Consider the following 16,606-nt stretch of genomic DNA (forward strand, 5'->3'; position numbering starts at 1 on the left):
CACCTTCCACTGCCCCAGTACTACAACTACTGAAAATTAAACTCAGTAACCTCAAGACTGATGTGCTTTACCTAGCAACACTCAATCTGCTAGGGACCTAAGAGGCCCATCTGGTTGGTAACTAGATTGTGTTAGTCAAGGAATAATAAGGGCACATTCATTTATCTTCATTTCCTCTCCTGGTAACACACCTGGACTTATTCTGTTTATTTTTAAAAGCAAACACTAATCCAGAGCAGTGTATCAGCTCATAAGAACAGTGTCTGATTTCTTAACAAATGTTCCCAGATGCAAAAACAACTTAAGACCCAATTATCTTCACTACTCCCCAATGCCCCACAGTGACAGCCTAATGAATAAAGACAGCTTTACTCACCCCTATGACATTAAAGGAAATATATTAACTCCCATCAGTGGCTATCAATGTGGCCACTGAAAAGTGGTTGGTGAGTTGGTAATAGCCTACCATCTTTACATATAGTATTTCATGATTATTAAGCATATTCACATACATTATCTCAAAAGGAAGGTAGATTGTGAACATACTAAATGTCACCAAATTATCCACTTTAAAATGGTAAATTTTTCTTTTAAGGTGAAAACTTAGGAAGAGTTATCTTGTAAGAAAAATGTCAGAAAATAAATCAACAAGATACAGCACAGGGGTGCTACTAGACACAACAAGTACCCTGAACATTAGAAATGACATTTTGACAGAGAACAAAATTTATTGTTATAATTTGAACAACATTAGTTCTAAATTATACTTTCCCTGAAATACCATTGACTTAATACAGTGGCTACATTTATGAAGTCATTTCAGAATCTAGCCTGCGTTCACATTGCAGAAAGAATTTAATTATAATGATTGTGGGAAATCCAGTCAACCTTGATTAAACATGATATTGCAAAGTAAGGATAATGCTAAAATATTTGATGGGGAAAAGGTTACAGACCGAAAATTTTTATGACAGGTACTGACAAGCTCAAAAACAGACCCACACACTATGCCTTACACCTCCTGACATGGTCAGACACAGGACCTTTTCATTTTGCCCCTCACTGACTATTTTACTGCTTATGACTTATTTTTTAAAATTCTAATCTGTTATATATGACTCCAGTATGCATTACAATTCATATTACACATATAGCGCATAATTTTTCATATCTCTGGTTGTATACAAAGTATATTCACACCATTCGTGTCTTCATACATGTACTTAGAGTAATGATGTCCATCTCATTCCACCATCTTTTTTACCCCCATGTCCCCCTCCCTTCCCTCCTACCTCTTTGCCTTATCTAGAGTTCGTCTAATCCTCCCATGCTCCCCCTCCAAACCCCATTATGAATCAGCCTCCTTATATCAGAGAAAACATTCAGCATTTGGTTTTTTGGGATTGGCAAACTTCACTTAGTATTATATTCTCCAACTCTATCCATTTGCCTGCAAATGCCATGATTTTATTCTCTTTTAATGCTGAATAGTATTCCATTGTGTGTGTGTGTGTGTGTATGTGTGTGTGTGTGTGTATATATATATATATATATATATATATATATATATATATATATATATATATATATATATATATATCTCACATTTTCTTTATCCATTCCTCTACTGAAGGGCATCTAAGTTGGTTCCACAGTTTAGTTATTGTGAATTGTGCTGCTATAAATATTGATGTGGCTTTGTCTCTATAGTATGTCTCAGCTTCTAAAGGTGGGATTCTTCCTAAATAAAATACATTATGTGATGGAAGGCTCCAACCCATGTAGGAGTAGGATAGCTGGGTTAAATGGTGGTTCCATACCCACCTTTCTAAGGAATCTTAAAATGGTGAATTTCAGTATAATAAAAAAGGAAGACATAGTAAAAATCATTCTTCAGATTCTACAGAGTATAAAATTTCCACTCAAAATCAACTGGCTGGTCCAAGGCTCACACAAACATTAAATGGCAGAGCTGGGCCTCAACCTAGGTCTTCTGAATCTAAAGTCAGAGCTCCTTCCTTCATAGTTCACTGGCTTCCAGCTCCTCAACCCTCTCCTCCGTCTTCCCCATGGCCCTCCCTAGTGAACACATTCACACCACCCAACTTCTCCGTTGAGCTAGGTGGTCAGCAATTCTAACACAGAACCTATCCAACATTCCAAGAGTAAATTTTAAGAAGTTAATAGCATTTATGCCATCATTACTATATTTACTGTGCCCTAAACCAAGACAGAAGAGAAAAGTGCCTCATGAAGAAAACAAAGAGAAAATGTCCCTTGGCCCCTTGTGTATAGAACTCCAACAGGAAGTTCCCCAGCCAGAGGAAGGGTATCTCACTCACTGTGTATCTGGCTTTCCAGACAGGCACCTGGCAAGGGAGAATATTGAGGTATTTCCGAGGTTGGCGGTAATCCCAGAACTAGAAGAAAAAAAGATAATTTATGAAATAAATGCCATTTTAAAAACTCCAAACTCATTGCTTTTTATCCTCCAAAGAAACATCTCAATAGTGTATTTTTAGTTCCTCCCCCATAAATATGCTGCTGTGAGAGACATGAAGAATCTCCCTTTTACATTTATAAACATTACAGAAGAATTTCTGGACTTCACCAGGACCACCAGTCGGGGCAGATCATTGTCAGGCAATCTGCCTATTAAATGACCTTTGTAGCTGAAAGGTTAGAGTGACAGATTTTGATCCTATATTGCTTTTATACAATGTAAGTAATTTAATAATAATAGCTGAAATGCCCTACTTATAGCATTTCAGATATATATTTAAAACTTTTAAGTTTTTGATCCCATTTAATCTTTATAACAACTGTAGAACAGATGTTCTTAATCCCTTTTTCAAATTTAGAATTGGATGGTTTCTGGTTCCTGAACTTGGGAGATAAGCTGATGGGGATGAGGGACAAAACCCCCAATACAACAAACAAACAAAACCAAACAAGCAACTTCTGGCATATGAGAATAAATTACAGCCAGATGCAGGGACACAACACCTGCAATTTCAGCTACTGGGGAGGCTGAGGCAGGAGGCTCACAAGTATAAGACAAGCCTGGGCAACTTGGAGAGACCTTGTCACAAAAATAAAAAATATAAAAAGCCTAGGGCTGTAGCTCAGTGGTAGAGAGTGCCTGCCTAGCAGACACAAATCCCTGGGCTCAATCCCCAGTAGCAGGAAAACAAACAAACAAACAAAAAAAAACTATTAGAACTCCAGGGGAATTATAAACTTTAATACAGAACGTTTTTTAGTTATAGATGGACACAATATGTTTATTTTATTTTTATGTGGTGCTGAGGATTGAACTGGTGCCTCATGCATGCTAGGCAAGAGCTCCACCTCTGGGCCACACCCCAGCCCCAGAAATTAACTTTTAAGCCTTATGCATTACTCCAGTTTTGCTAACCATACTGAAAGACACTGTGCATAGCTGTGTGAACAGAGCATTAAATTAAAGATGCTGAATCAAGCAATTGCTAAACTAACTTGGTTGGTTAAATCCCTGGCCTGCCACTTTCTGATTAAGGGTACACAGCACATGCCATAGCAGGGAAAGGAAAATAAGAAACACTGTGCTCTGACATAAATCATAACTGGGTCATTGAAATGTGTAAAACCTTGAGCATTTCCTGTAAGTTAGAGAATACCTAGCGAAACAACTCCATCTCTGACTTTTGCAATGCTGATGTCTGAAATGTCATCACTTTTGCAGATTTGATAATCAGAGGAGAAAACTGCTATGTTTCCACGCTGAACAGACTGATCGTAAACTTGGCAACCTTAACAATTTTGCGGGCTTTTCTCCTTTACTTAGATCTATGTATATCTGACTTCTTCGCAAGTAAACTTCTTTCACTTTCTAAATGCTCTGATCTCTAACTTACTTTCACAGAGGAAAAGAAAATCTTCTGAACAAATTCTCAGAGGCATCTCAGGCAGATGCCACAGCATCACTCCTGCAGGTTGTTACAATCCGGTTTACTTGAGTGGCTCTTCAAGAGGTACTTGCACCATGAAGCACACAGAGAATGCTCTAGCATACCTATAGCTTTTCCTCCGGAATGCTGTCACACATCTGTGACACCTCCCAAACACAGCTCCTCCAACCACCCCCCAGTAACGCACTCACCTTGACAGAGTTGTCTTGACTGGAGGTAGCGAGAATGTGCTCACTGTCTGGATGCCAGTCCAGGCCGTGGATTTTGGAGAGGTGGGCTGCTAGATATTCTACTGCTGTACTGGGTTTCTGCAACAGATTGGCACTGAGTTTGTCAGTTTAGGAAGAACTCATTGAGTGTCTACCATGTGACAGTGTTTTGGTTGCTGAGTGGGGTAAAAAATACTGCCAGATACTGTCTCTGCCCCTTGGAAACTCCATTTTCTTTCATTCAAGCAAAACAAATCAAAGAAAATAAAGGACTTATCTGGCTGTCCTTCACATGCTGCCAGCCTAATTCTATGATCCAGCCTGAGACATGATTTTTAAGAAAAATACAGGTAGTAGGTGTTCTTTACCCAGGACAGTGGAATCTGCCTACTCCTACTCCCCTTCCTCACAGTCACCGACCAAGAGGGGCTGTGGCATGAAAGAGACCCAACTTCAACCATGAGGGTGAAATCATCAGGTACTAAGATCTCAAACAGAATGAATACACACAGAAAAAACATTGATCAGCATAATAAATGAACCAACTCAGAAAGAAACCTCAGAAATGTACATTAAAGCAAGATTTTTTAAACTATTAAATTAGAAGATGTTTTTAAATAATATTCAATGCCATTGAGGCTGCATCTATCACCACTGATGAATGTATAAAATAGTATAATATTTTTTGGAAAAAAATTCAGCAAATTTATCCTGAGACTTAAATTTTTCCTTTCTTAGGTGAATAATCCCAATTCACAAAAACCTTTACATCTAAAGATGTTCATCTTAATAAAATAATAATAATATTGGTATTATTTAGAACACTAGAACACCAGAAACCACCTAAACATCGTAAGTGAGAAATAATTAATTAAATCAATTATACTATAGCTTTGTGATAGGCTACGATATAGCTGCTAAAGATACTTAGAGCTTATAATATGGAGAAAATGCATCAGTTATAATGTTAAGTGAAAAAAGTACACACAACTATATACACAATATGATAAACTATGTTTTTAAAAACGTATAGGAAAAAAAACCAAACTATTAGCATTTGTATTGGGACAGTAAGAGTATGAATGATTTTTTTTTTCTTTTTATTTCCCCTACAAGGAACATATATCACTTCTATAACAGGCATCAGTCTGTAAGTTAAGAGTACAGAGTCCAGGTGCAAACTAAGTTCAAGTCCTAGCAACAAACGGTGCCTCAGTTTATCCTTCTGTGAACAAGGATCAAAACAGTCCCTATTGGAAAATCTAATTACAAAGAGAACTTAATCCACACACGTGACTCTCTTAGAACAATGCTGATGCCCAAGAAATGCTTACTAAACATTAGTGCTATTAGTCACATGTGAGCCTGGGTGGAAATCCAATGTCACTTTTTAGGCCTCTGATGGTGGCTGTCATCAGTGCTGCTTTGACACTAGAAAGTGCCAGAGAAGTGAAAATACAATCACAAGTTTAAAACTCACCTGAGCAAGAAGTTCTTAGTATCAACAGGAAAATAAAAGCAAACTAAAATCCTTTCAACAAAATAGATAAAAAGGCAGAGAGAAGTTGGTGACATTAGTGGACCAATTAGGAAACTAGAAAGAAATACTAACAGGCTATTATTTTAAGATAAGGAAAACATACTGCCAGAGTTCAGGGTGAAATGCAAAATTGCTTACATTTGTCTATGGCTCTGGAACCAACCTAAGGCAAATATAAAGCACTGCGGGTTAACCAGATGTATTCTATATAGATCATTTCTGACAAATGACAAACTGAATAAAACCAATCACCAATTTAAGAAACAAAGTGGGGGCTGGGGTTGTGGCTCAGCGGTAGAGCACTCGCCTAGCACCTGTGAGGTGCTGGGTTTGATCCTCAGCACCACATTAAAAAAAGATAAAAAATAAAACAAAGGTATTATGTCTGACTACAACTAAAAAAATTTAAAAAAACAAAAAAAGAAAAGGAAAGGAAAGAAACAAAGGGGAAAGTGGACCTTACCAACCTACACAAACAGAAGAAAGAAACTACCACACTGAAGATGCCCTGTGCAAGCCCTATATAATCACCTTCTTTCCTAAGAGCTGGCTAAGGCAGGGGCTTCAGGCAGCAGGTCCTGGAGCCTAATCCAATAGACAGGAAGGATCTGCCATACACAGTCTCAGCTTCACTTCCTCTTCTCTTCCAAATGTACCCTGTGTGGCCAGAAGTGATGCTGAGACTTTACAGTCAGCACCTGTTTGGGACATCAATGAAAAGCCCTCCACACAAATTCCTGAGGATCCCTAGCCTCAAGATTCACAAAGCAGGAGATGGTGCTTACATCCCAGGTCTTAAAAAGCTGACCCCTCTATAATCTATCTGGCATAAGATGTGGGGGAGCCCTTTCCCATATCATATTCTCAACAATGCCAACATAGGAAACTTTCCACTGACTTCCAATTACACCCAGGGCCCTATTGGTGCATGCGCAGAGTTCATGGCAGTGGGAATATGTGATCAACCTGAAGGTTATTTTGAGACTGGTGAGCTATCTAGGCTTCTAGGGGCATGGTATTTGAGTATAAAGTTCCCTGCCTCAGTGACCTATACTGAAGTATTCAGATGGTCTACACCCTGGAGTTAATGGTTTCCACTTGGCAAACGGGCATGGATCCGAAGCCTACTGATAGCAGAAGTAAGAACAATGTTGGGTCCCCAGGGCTTGACCTCAATGATACACCAACTATTATCTTTACTTGGAAGATAAAGACACTTAGTGAGGTTGTGGTGACTTGCCTAATGTCCTAATGAGGAGCCGCACAATAGGCTCTAACATAGGTCAGCCAAGTTCATTGTCTTAACCTCTGTTCGTAATCCCCACTCCCCAACCTTCTTTCAACATCAGTTTAATTGAGAAGCAAATGCTATCTGGTACTATGAGTTTAAAATGACAATGTGTCATGCCACAGAGACCCCCAGACTGCTAAGACAAGCCCTGGACTCATAACATCCTCTCCACACTCTCTGGGAGAGACTAAAGACCAACGACGGGGTAAAAGGTTACTCACCCGCTTATCCCATATCCGTACATCACCGTCATGGCTGGTGGCAAGGCAGTTTGCATTTTTTTTATTCCATTTGACCTGGGAAGCACCAGCTGCAAAGAAAACCAGGAGAAGAAAGCTGCTGCCCTCACTGCTTTCTGAAGCAGAATGAAGCCGATCCAGGGGAGGGGGACAATGAGCTCTGGTCAATGAACACAAAAATCCTTCCAATTCCTAGACTACACCAGCTCCACCGTTACAGATAAAAAGGAGCCAAAAGGGAGTGAATTAGCATACTAAAAACAGGATCGGAGTCACTTAATCAAGGAAATAATTCCAGAAAAAATTCGCAGGTTACTCTAAGCAAGGAGGAAAATCTAGCTTCTTAGGGGACCAGCAGTTGAGTACTGGCTAAGCCTAGCATTGGTTGGTACCTGACCCCTCCTTGTCCCCAGCACACCAGACAGCCTCAGCTCTGTGTTGGCTCTGTCCCACCCATAGTCATAGTTGTTGTTTTTGAGGGACAGTCTTAAAAAACAGTCTCAAGCCAAAGCTCAGCTGAAGAGTCAGCCCCAGAGTGGTCCGACTCTGCCCTCAGAGGTCCGGTGCTCCCGTGGACTCTCATCTCTCCATCGGCAGTTAGAGAGGCTATTTGGCACTGGGCTTGTGGGGTCAGGATGGTGTGAAAACTCAGTCCCTTTCCCTCTGAGCCAATCCAGAGAGGCAAGAACAGTGTCAAAAGAGAACCTAAGACAGGTCCTAAGAGATGCCAGGCAGGGCTGAGACAGGGCAAACTGGGACACAGTGACACTTCTAGCTAAGTCCTATAAAATGAATCGAGTTCTTCAAGTCAAACCAGCCCCATGCTGCTGGCCCTCCTTCCTGCCTCTTCTCATCCGTGCCCACACCACAGCTGACAGGACACGGGTGCCACCTTTCCCTGAGGAGACCCCATAGGTGCAGGGCTTTGAGCACGACTTGATCCAAGAAGCCCAGGCAGCGAGCACCAGAACCTAACAGGACAGAGTGAAGGCCAGAGCCTGTCCTTGCCCACTGATACCTTGTGGTGGGTCTGGAAAGTGTTCGTTTGTCTTGTTTGTTCTTTTCTTCCCCTGCACCACCCACTCCCCCATTGTTTTGTTGTTATTTTTGCTTCACTAAGGAATTCTTAATCTTTATTTTTTGGGTACTGGGATTGAACCCAGGGGAACTTTACCACTAAGCTTTATCCCTAGTCCTTTTTAACCAGTATTATTTTTTTGAGACAGAGTCTCACTTAGTTGCTGAGACTGATCTTTCTTTCAGTATTTTTTTAAAAACTTTTTTTAAAAAGATATTTATTTTTTAGTTTTACGTGGACACAATATCTTTATTTTACATTTATGTGGTGCTTAGGATCGAACTCAGTGGCTCAAGCATGCTAGGTGAGCAGTCTACCACTGAGCCACAACCCCCGCCCCCCACCCCAAACTGATCTTGAACTTGTGATCCTCCTGCCTCAGCCTCCCCAGTCGATAGGATTACAGGTGTGCAATACCTCACCCAGCTTAATTTATTTTTAACTATACATATTTATGGGGTACATGTGGTAATTTGATATATCCATACAATGTATAATGATCAAATCAGGGCAATCAAATTTCCCTCTCCTTGATCATTTCTCTTTTCTTTGTGATGGAGATTTTCAAATACCTCTGGTTCTAGTTCTTTATAAAACACAAATAAACGGTTGTAAACTACAGTCTCCCTACCATGATACAAAACAGTAGAACTCATTCCTCCTTTTTAACTAGGTTCTGTTACACAACCCCCTTTTGTCCTCCTGCTCCCCAATTTGTCTTGTTTTCTCTCAAGACAGAGGGCACCCTAAGTTGGTAAGAATAAAAGCTGGAGAACACTGAAGATGTGGTACATTATGTAGGAGATTCAGTTTCTTTGCAAGAAAGGGCACAGCTAGAGGAAGAACAGCAAGAAGAGTTTGCTCCATTTCCTCTAGACAATTACTTACACCATAATGAATATGCCTTTCCCAGTGGGGTCCTGTCAGAGCACAAAGGCTTCCAAAGGGTTCTGGGAACCCCCAATCCAACCTGCTTTATTAGGATCACACAGAGCAGGGAACTGTTGTAAACTACAGTCACCCTACCATGATCCAAAACAGTAGAACCTATTCCTCCTGTTTAACTGGAGCACACAGAGACATGCTCTTACTGACCCCCCAAAGGGCATCAACACTGACAGACAGGAACCACAGACCCCGGGGAGCAGGTGCTAGCCAAGCCTGCACCTCTTGGGGAATGTTAAATGGAGCAGCTTGTAAGGATTCACAAGCCTATCATTTGCTTTTTCTCCCAGCGTAGTTCTGGCACCACTGAGAAACCTCATTGAGGTACAAAAAAGGAGAGGAATCTCCTACCTCTATTTTTTGGAACCTAGAACAAAAAGAAAACAATCAGAACAAGGGGGCTGAAATAAACGACTCATTTCTTAGGGTTTCTCTAAAACCGATCTAGAAATCTGTAGGTGTAAGTAACAAAGTGAGGGGAATGTGACTTAAGCATTTACAGACCATTCGTATTTTTATTCAGTTGTATGTCTTTGGCAGCCAACCTTTGTCTCAGATAAGAGCCCAGAGTCGGTGATCAGATTCGCAGAGCCTTAAGCACCTAACACAGCTCAGGTGCTTGATTCCTGTGTCTATCTGTGCAAAGTGTTTTTTCTCTTCTTTTTTTGCAGTACTAGGGATTGAACCCAGGGATGCTCTACCACTGATTACACCCAGCCCTTTTTACTTTATTTTTGGGACAGGGTTTAAGTTGCCCAGGCTGGCCTCAAACTTGAGATCCTTCTGCCTCAGCCTTCCCAGTAGTTGGGATTACAGGCGTGCACCACCACTCCTGGCTAACGCCATTTATTAAGCATCTCCTTGGCCAGGCCTGTAATGCAAATATAGGCGCCAAGAGGTTAGGGACCGTGTCTGTGATAGCATGTGTATATACCACAGATGGTACATAACACAGGTCAGCTGGATAGCAGCTTAAGCACAATCAGGGTGGTAAAAGTGTAAATACTTGGATGTGAGGGCACAGAGGACTGAAGAATCATGTAACCATTTTAGAACAAACACCAAATGCGTATTCAGGTGTATCAAGAAGATGCAAAGGAACAGGATTTAACAGATAGAAAATATATGATTTTATCAAGGGTTCCAAAATACTGATGACTGGACTTCACCACTGTAAGTTATGCCAGTTTCAAACCCACATTCTTCTCTGGGAAGTGGGGGGAATATTCCCCCCAGCACAGCTGAGAGTTCCAAAAATAGCTCCAACTAAGCAACGAAAACAGGTAGATCAGAAAGTGATTTCAAAGACTCAATTCATCCATGTCAAATGATACCGTGGGGACATAATCAGCGTAAATCTAGATTGTAGAGAAAGCACAAGACAACCTGGTTTCTTCAAATAAGTAGACTGTGCAGGAAAAGAACAAACAAACCCAAACAGGAGAGGGAGACTAAAAAAGATGAGAAAAGTATCAACTACTTGGAAGTTCAGACTTTATTTTAATTCTGACTCAGTTTTTGTTTGTTTGTTTTTTAAGAAAGAGAAATGGGCAGGGCACAGGGGCACACACCTGTAATCCAGCAACTTGGGAGGCTGAGACAGGAGGACTGAAAGTTCAAGGCCAGCCTCAGCAATTTAGCAAGGCCCTAAGCAAATTAGCGAGACTCTGTCTCAAAATACAAAATAAGAAGGATTGGGGATGTGACTCAGCGGTAGAGTGCCATTGAGTTCAATCCAAAGTATCAAAAAAAAAAAAGAGTGAGAGCAAGAGCAGGGGTGGGGGGGCCTAGGGGTGTAGGTCAGTAGCACAGTGTGCTTAGCATGCACAGAGCCCTGGGTTTGATCCCCAGCACCAGTTTTTAAAAAAAAAGAGAGACACAGATACTACTGGGAAATTCAGAAAGAGACCACTGGGGAAATCTGAATACTTCTTAGATATCTGAAGATACTAAGGAGCCATTATTAATATTTTAGGTATGTTAATGGTACAGTGATTACTTTCTTTTTTAGGGATTTTCTTTTATAATACATAATATGTGTTGAAGAAATGACACAACACCTAAGCCTTGCTCAAAATAATCACAAAGGAATGAGGGCAGTGGGGGAGGCAGTGGATAGAGGTAAAGATGAAAGGAGACTGGATGTTTGATGACAATCACTGAAGCCCCAAGGGTGGGGGGAGGGGAAGGGGAGGGGGAGCGGGAGGGGGAGGGGGAGGGGAGGGCTAAGGTAGGGTAGGGTTAGGGTTAGGGTTCGGAGCAACGTGAGCAAAGCAAGCACCTTGCAACATGGGACTTGCAATTTTACCCAGCAGGGCGTAGGACATGAGTGGTCAGACCACGAGGAGCAATGAAATGGCCAGGAGTGGGAAGCACTGGGATGAAGGCACACCAGGGATGACACACTCACCTACAGCAGAGAGTGCAACAGTGGGTTTCCTTGTGTCTCTGAAACACAAAAATCGGAAGTCAAATGCCCAATTCATATGCCCCCAGCGACCTGGTACTTTTCACTCTCTGCACATACTTTCTTCACTTTACTCTCCCAGAAACCTGGAGTTAGATCTGCTGAGAGGGCCTTAAAAAGACATGTAAAGAGAAACCTGTTTTCCCTCAAGGTAGAAGGTAGGTGAACTTTCTCAGCCACTATAATGGAGGCTGAGTTTGAATTTCAAATCACACAGTTAAATCCACAGAAAAGATCACATGACTCAGGATGGCCTAGGTAGCCCCAATGTGGCAGGAGAGGAAGCCAAAAAATCCCCTCCTGGGGTCATTACTGCCATGGCAACGTGTGACAGGGCAGTGTAATCCAAGAACCTTCCCAACAGCATTTCAAAGGTGGATTATAAAACTTCTCTGAGTGCCCAGCACGGTGGTGCACACCTTTAATCCCAGTGGCTGGGGAGGCTGAAGCAGGAGGATCACAAGTTCAAAGCCAGGCTCAGCAACTTAGCAAGGCCCTAAGCAACTTAGTGCTTAAAACTAAAAATAAAAAGGCCTGGGGATTTTGCTCAGTGTTTAAGCACAAAAAACCTGGTGGAATGAGATGGACATCATTACCCTAAGTACACGAATGAAAAAACAAATGGCGTGCCTCTACTTTGTCTACAACCAGAGATATGAAAAAGTGTGCTCTACATGTGTAATATAAATTGTGATGCATTCTGCTGACACATATAACAAATTAAAATTTTTAAAAAATAGAATCTTAAAAAAAAAAACAACAAAGAAACAACCTTATTTGGTTGTTCCTAATAGCCATGGGGCAAAAGGAATAGACAAAATGTGGTATGTCCATACAATGGAATATTATTCACCTTTAAAAATGAAGGAAATTCTGGCATATGTCATAAAATAGATGAACCTCAAAGACATTATGTAAGTAAAACAAGCCATCGACAAAAAGATGAATCTGGATGATTCTGCTCACATGAAGTAATTACAGCTGTCAAAGTTTGCTTAACAAAAGGTAGAGTTGTGCCAGGTGCAGAGGCACATGCCTGTAATCCCAACAGCTCGGGAAGCTGAGGCAGGAAGCAGTTCAATCCCTGGTAACCACCCCACAAAAGTAGAGTTGTTACCAGGGGCTGGGTGAAGAACAGAATGGGGAATTGTTTAATGTAGACAGACTGTCAGTTTTGCAAGAGGAAGAAGTTCTGGAGACCTGCTGCACCAACAGTGTGAATACACATAGTGCTATTACCTGTGTATTCAAAAATAGTCAAGATGATAAATTTTGCATTGTGAGTTTTTTACTGAATAAAAAAGAACTACTCTGATTGCAAGAGGAGAATTCTCAGAGAGAAACTGCACAGTTGACTATGAAGTCAGAGGGGTGCTGGGCATGGTGGCACATGCCTGTAACCCTAGCAACTGGGGAGGCTGAGGCAGGAGGACCACAAGTTCCAGGCCAGCCCGGGCAACTTAGCAAGACCCTGCCTCAAAGAAAAATTAGAAACAACCGGGGATGTAGCTTGGTAGTAGGGTACCCCTGGGTTCAATCCCCAGTACTACAAAAAAAAAAAAAAAAAGAAGAAATCCAAGGGGCATCTTCTCCAGCAGTGGCACCCTGGGGCCAAGGAGGCCAGTGAAGGCAAATCTGCAGCTCTGGTTTACTGTTTAGAAAACCTGAGGAAGAATGTGAGCTCAGTACCTTTACTTACATCATGAAAAGACCCATTTTGTGTGAAGGAGGTGCACTCCACTCCCGCCCACAGCTCCCTGAGGACCCATTTAGAGCTTCCACCTTCCACTTGCCCTGGACTCAGCGTGTCTCCTCTGGCACTGCCCTTAGACCAAAGAGCGCCACGGGGCTCATGTATCTGCACAGTCAAGTCGGACGCACGCACCTCACTCCCGCAGAGCCACTTTGCTGGTCTAGCCGGTCAGTTCCACCCCAATACCTGGCTGATCTTCTGCCTACAGTCCAAGCCTCTGTAGCTTGGTAGTAGTCCAAAGTTACCACCAGGTGGGAAGCAGAGCACCCTGGCTAGGGGAGAGGGACCCTACAGATTGCTTCCTCAGAGCAACCAGCTCTAACCATATGACAAAGGGGCACTGTTCTACTTGTTGGGTTTTTTGTTGTTGTTGTTGAAACATTGTTTTAAATATTTGTTTTTTAGTTATAGGTAGACACAATACCTTTATTTTATTTTATGTGGTGCTGAGGATCAAACCCAGTGCCTCACGCATGCTAGACGAGTGCTCTATCTCTGAGCCACCACCCCAGCACCTCTATTTTTGAGACAGGGACTTGCTATGTGACCCAGGCTGGGCTCAGTCTCACTATCCTCCTGAGTCTCACCTCAGGCTCCTGAGTACCTTGGATTACAGGTGTGTGCCACCAAGCCTGGCAGGAACATCGTTCTTTTGATGTGCCAAGCCAGGGGTGGGAGCTCCTTTACTCCTTATGCCATGAGGTAGAACCCTGGGAGGTGTCCCTTAGGCCCCATTTGACAGACGTGGAGATGAAGCCTCACAAACAACTAGTGAGGAGCTGAGCAGATGTGTGGCAGTGCCCGTCATCATCCCCTCCATCACCTGTCCACTTCAGTGAACCCCAGCTCGACTTCCAAATGCAGCACCTGTGTTGCTTTGCCAAGGGAACTGCCCTGGCTGCTGCAGCTTGCTCTGAAGAACTCTGACAGGCCTGAGTGCCAGGGAACTCAGACCCCCGGGGGGCAGCCTTCCCGATGACTGCAGAATCAAACATGCTTCCTAGGCCCTTGGTGGGAAACTTCTGAGGAGGTATTCTGCAGCAGCACCAAGCACCCCCAGTGATTATACCCTACCTGTTCATGCTGGCATCCAGAGGAGGGTGCTCCCTGGCTTACCAGTCTTCCCCACCTGCCTCTCTCTTCTCCATCCCCTGCCTACCCCTCTGTCATCTCCAATGTCATATACTTGAACCCAAATCCTTGTTTCAGGATCTGCATCTAGAGGAAACCAAACTAAGACATAATCTCTGAAATGAAGGTTCCCAATAATCCCACAAACAAGTGATTAAACCTCCTCATTGTTCTTACTTGATATCCCAAATGTAGATGTAGGTGTCCACCGAGCTGGTGACCAGGAGATCTGGTTCAAACACTGCCCAGTCCAAGTCGCTAGGAGAGAAGAAATAAACAGAACAAAAAAAGAAAGAAAAAAGCTTCAGTTCCAAAGCACTAGTAAATCTAGTTTTCAGTGGTTTTGAATGTCACCATTAATGGGCTTCTCACTGCAGCTCAGGCTGGAGATCTCCAAAGTTGTCTATGAATGAGCAAGAGTTAAACGAGCTCCGAAGGAAACATTCGGGTCCTTCTCTCTGTGGTTGCCAACTACTCTACCACCTGCTCCCAGAAAATAAATGGAGCATGGCAACTTAAAACAGACTCTCTGAATAAGTAGACACAGACAAAACACAGGGAAATCACATGAAGTAATCTTTGATTACCATTTTCTTTTTCTTTTTTTTTAGTTGTAGATGGACATAAAATCTTTATTTTCTTTATTTTTATGTTGTGCTGAGGATCAAACCCAGTGCCTCACACATGCCAGGCAAGCACTCTACTGCTGAGCCCCAACCCCAGTCCCTTGATTACCATTTTCTAAGTAAGACTCAACCACGGGTACCTTGGGTAACCCACCTCTCCTAAGCGGGGTGAACAGCCATGTTCCCACACCGCCTTCCAGGAGGGCTGGCAGCCCTGGGGCTCCCTACTTGAACCCTCAGCCCCAGGAAGGTGGTTACTCCACAGAACGCCTCATACTAGTGCCCTCACTTCCAGATCAGTTTCGCTCCCCCTGAACTCCTTGACGCTACTCCCTAGAAAAAGTTTCTCCTACCCAGAAACAGCTGCCCAGGGAAAGAGAGGCTCAAGAACACTCTGGAAGGTCCTAAGTGGGAGGCAACTGTGCATGTGGATAGCAGACCGGGGTACAGGAGCCGACTGTAATGACCACAGTTGCTGGAAAAGGCAAGGGCCAACGTTGCTTGCTGGTGTCTCCACACACTCAGGGCACGGTAGATCCTGCCCTGGGGATTCTACTACATACCTCCCCTGCCTCCTCTGGCAAACAGCAGCCCTAATCCTTACTCTGGATGGGGCTGAATTAAGTCTTCCAGGATTTGGGTCAACAGCTACATAGGTGACGCTTCCTAAATATTGATTGTCCTTGGTTTCTTCTCGAGCACCTTGGTGAATACTTGGCCCCAGGGCCAGTGCAACACACAGGGTCAAGCCATGCAAGGGGGATAGCATCTTCATTTCACTAACCGAAGTAAGACAGGCCAAGGCACTGTGGAGGGCTGGTGCCTACCTGATGACGCGCGTATGGCCCTGTAAGGTTGTGCCAACTTCCCCAGTGCCATCTTTCCACTTATAAAGGTCCACCCGTTGGTTACTCTGAAAAGAAATAAGGAAGAGAAGGCTGTGGGTAGCACAACATACCACTGGAATATAGGTTCTCACCCCAATGCTTAAGGCAAGAAGAGGTGGCCAACTGGCAGAGATCCATAGGTTGAACTTCCTAAAAAGCCAAAAGAAATCAGTATAATAAACATTAGCTTGAACAAGCCTCAGCTAGTACATAGAGCTATGAATTTCAAAATGGAATTGCATCATACTGATGTCTCCATGCACCCTGGGCACTGCCAAGCTCAAACAGGAAGAGCACCCATCCTGAACAGTCACAGTGGACCTGAAGCTGGAGATGGGCTCCTGAGCATGTGCCTCATGGGCCACAGAGACAGCCCAGACCACTAAAGGAACCTCCTCCCCCCCTCAGAAGGTCACACACTTGACTCCCCAACTACTGTCACAGCGGATGTTTTCAGCTTACCCTTCCCACACCAAATGCCCAGAGTCCA

The 16,606-nt window shown here is 43.0% G+C and overlaps 1 protein-coding gene across 10 annotated transcripts in view; it reads right to left on the minus strand.

Moving 5' to 3' along the window:
- Positions 1 to 16,606, minus strand: part of Wdr59 (WD repeat domain 59) — a 148,078-nt gene that overhangs the window by 38,203 nt on the left and 93,269 nt on the right. For 5 of the 10 annotated variants that reach the window (XM_058575925.1, XM_046434663.2, XM_046434662.2 and 2 more), the window contains 6 exons: positions 16,057 to 16,142; positions 14,781 to 14,861; positions 11,663 to 11,700; positions 7,212 to 7,300; positions 4,142 to 4,258; positions 2,343 to 2,420 (listed from right to left, as the gene is read on the minus strand). In XM_058575925.1, coding sequence (XP_058431908.1) covers positions 2,343 to 2,420; positions 4,142 to 4,258; positions 7,212 to 7,300; positions 11,663 to 11,700; positions 14,781 to 14,861; positions 16,057 to 16,142 — 489 coding nt within the window. Of the gene's footprint in view, positions 1 to 2,342; positions 2,421 to 4,141; positions 4,259 to 7,211; positions 7,301 to 11,662; positions 11,701 to 14,780; positions 14,862 to 16,056; positions 16,267 to 16,606 lie in introns of all 10 variants that reach the window. The other 5 variants (XM_058575922.1, XM_058575923.1, XM_058575921.1 and 2 more) reach the window with 2 other exon arrangements.

The sequence above is a fragment of the Marmota monax genome, unplaced genomic scaffold, assembly GCF_021218885.2.
Source record: "Marmota monax isolate L192 unplaced genomic scaffold, Marmota_monax_Labrador192_F-V1.1 WCK01_AAM20220418_F8-fsc00024, whole genome shotgun sequence".
In the NCBI taxonomy this organism is placed as follows: Eukaryota; Metazoa; Chordata; class Mammalia; order Rodentia; family Sciuridae; genus Marmota; species Marmota monax.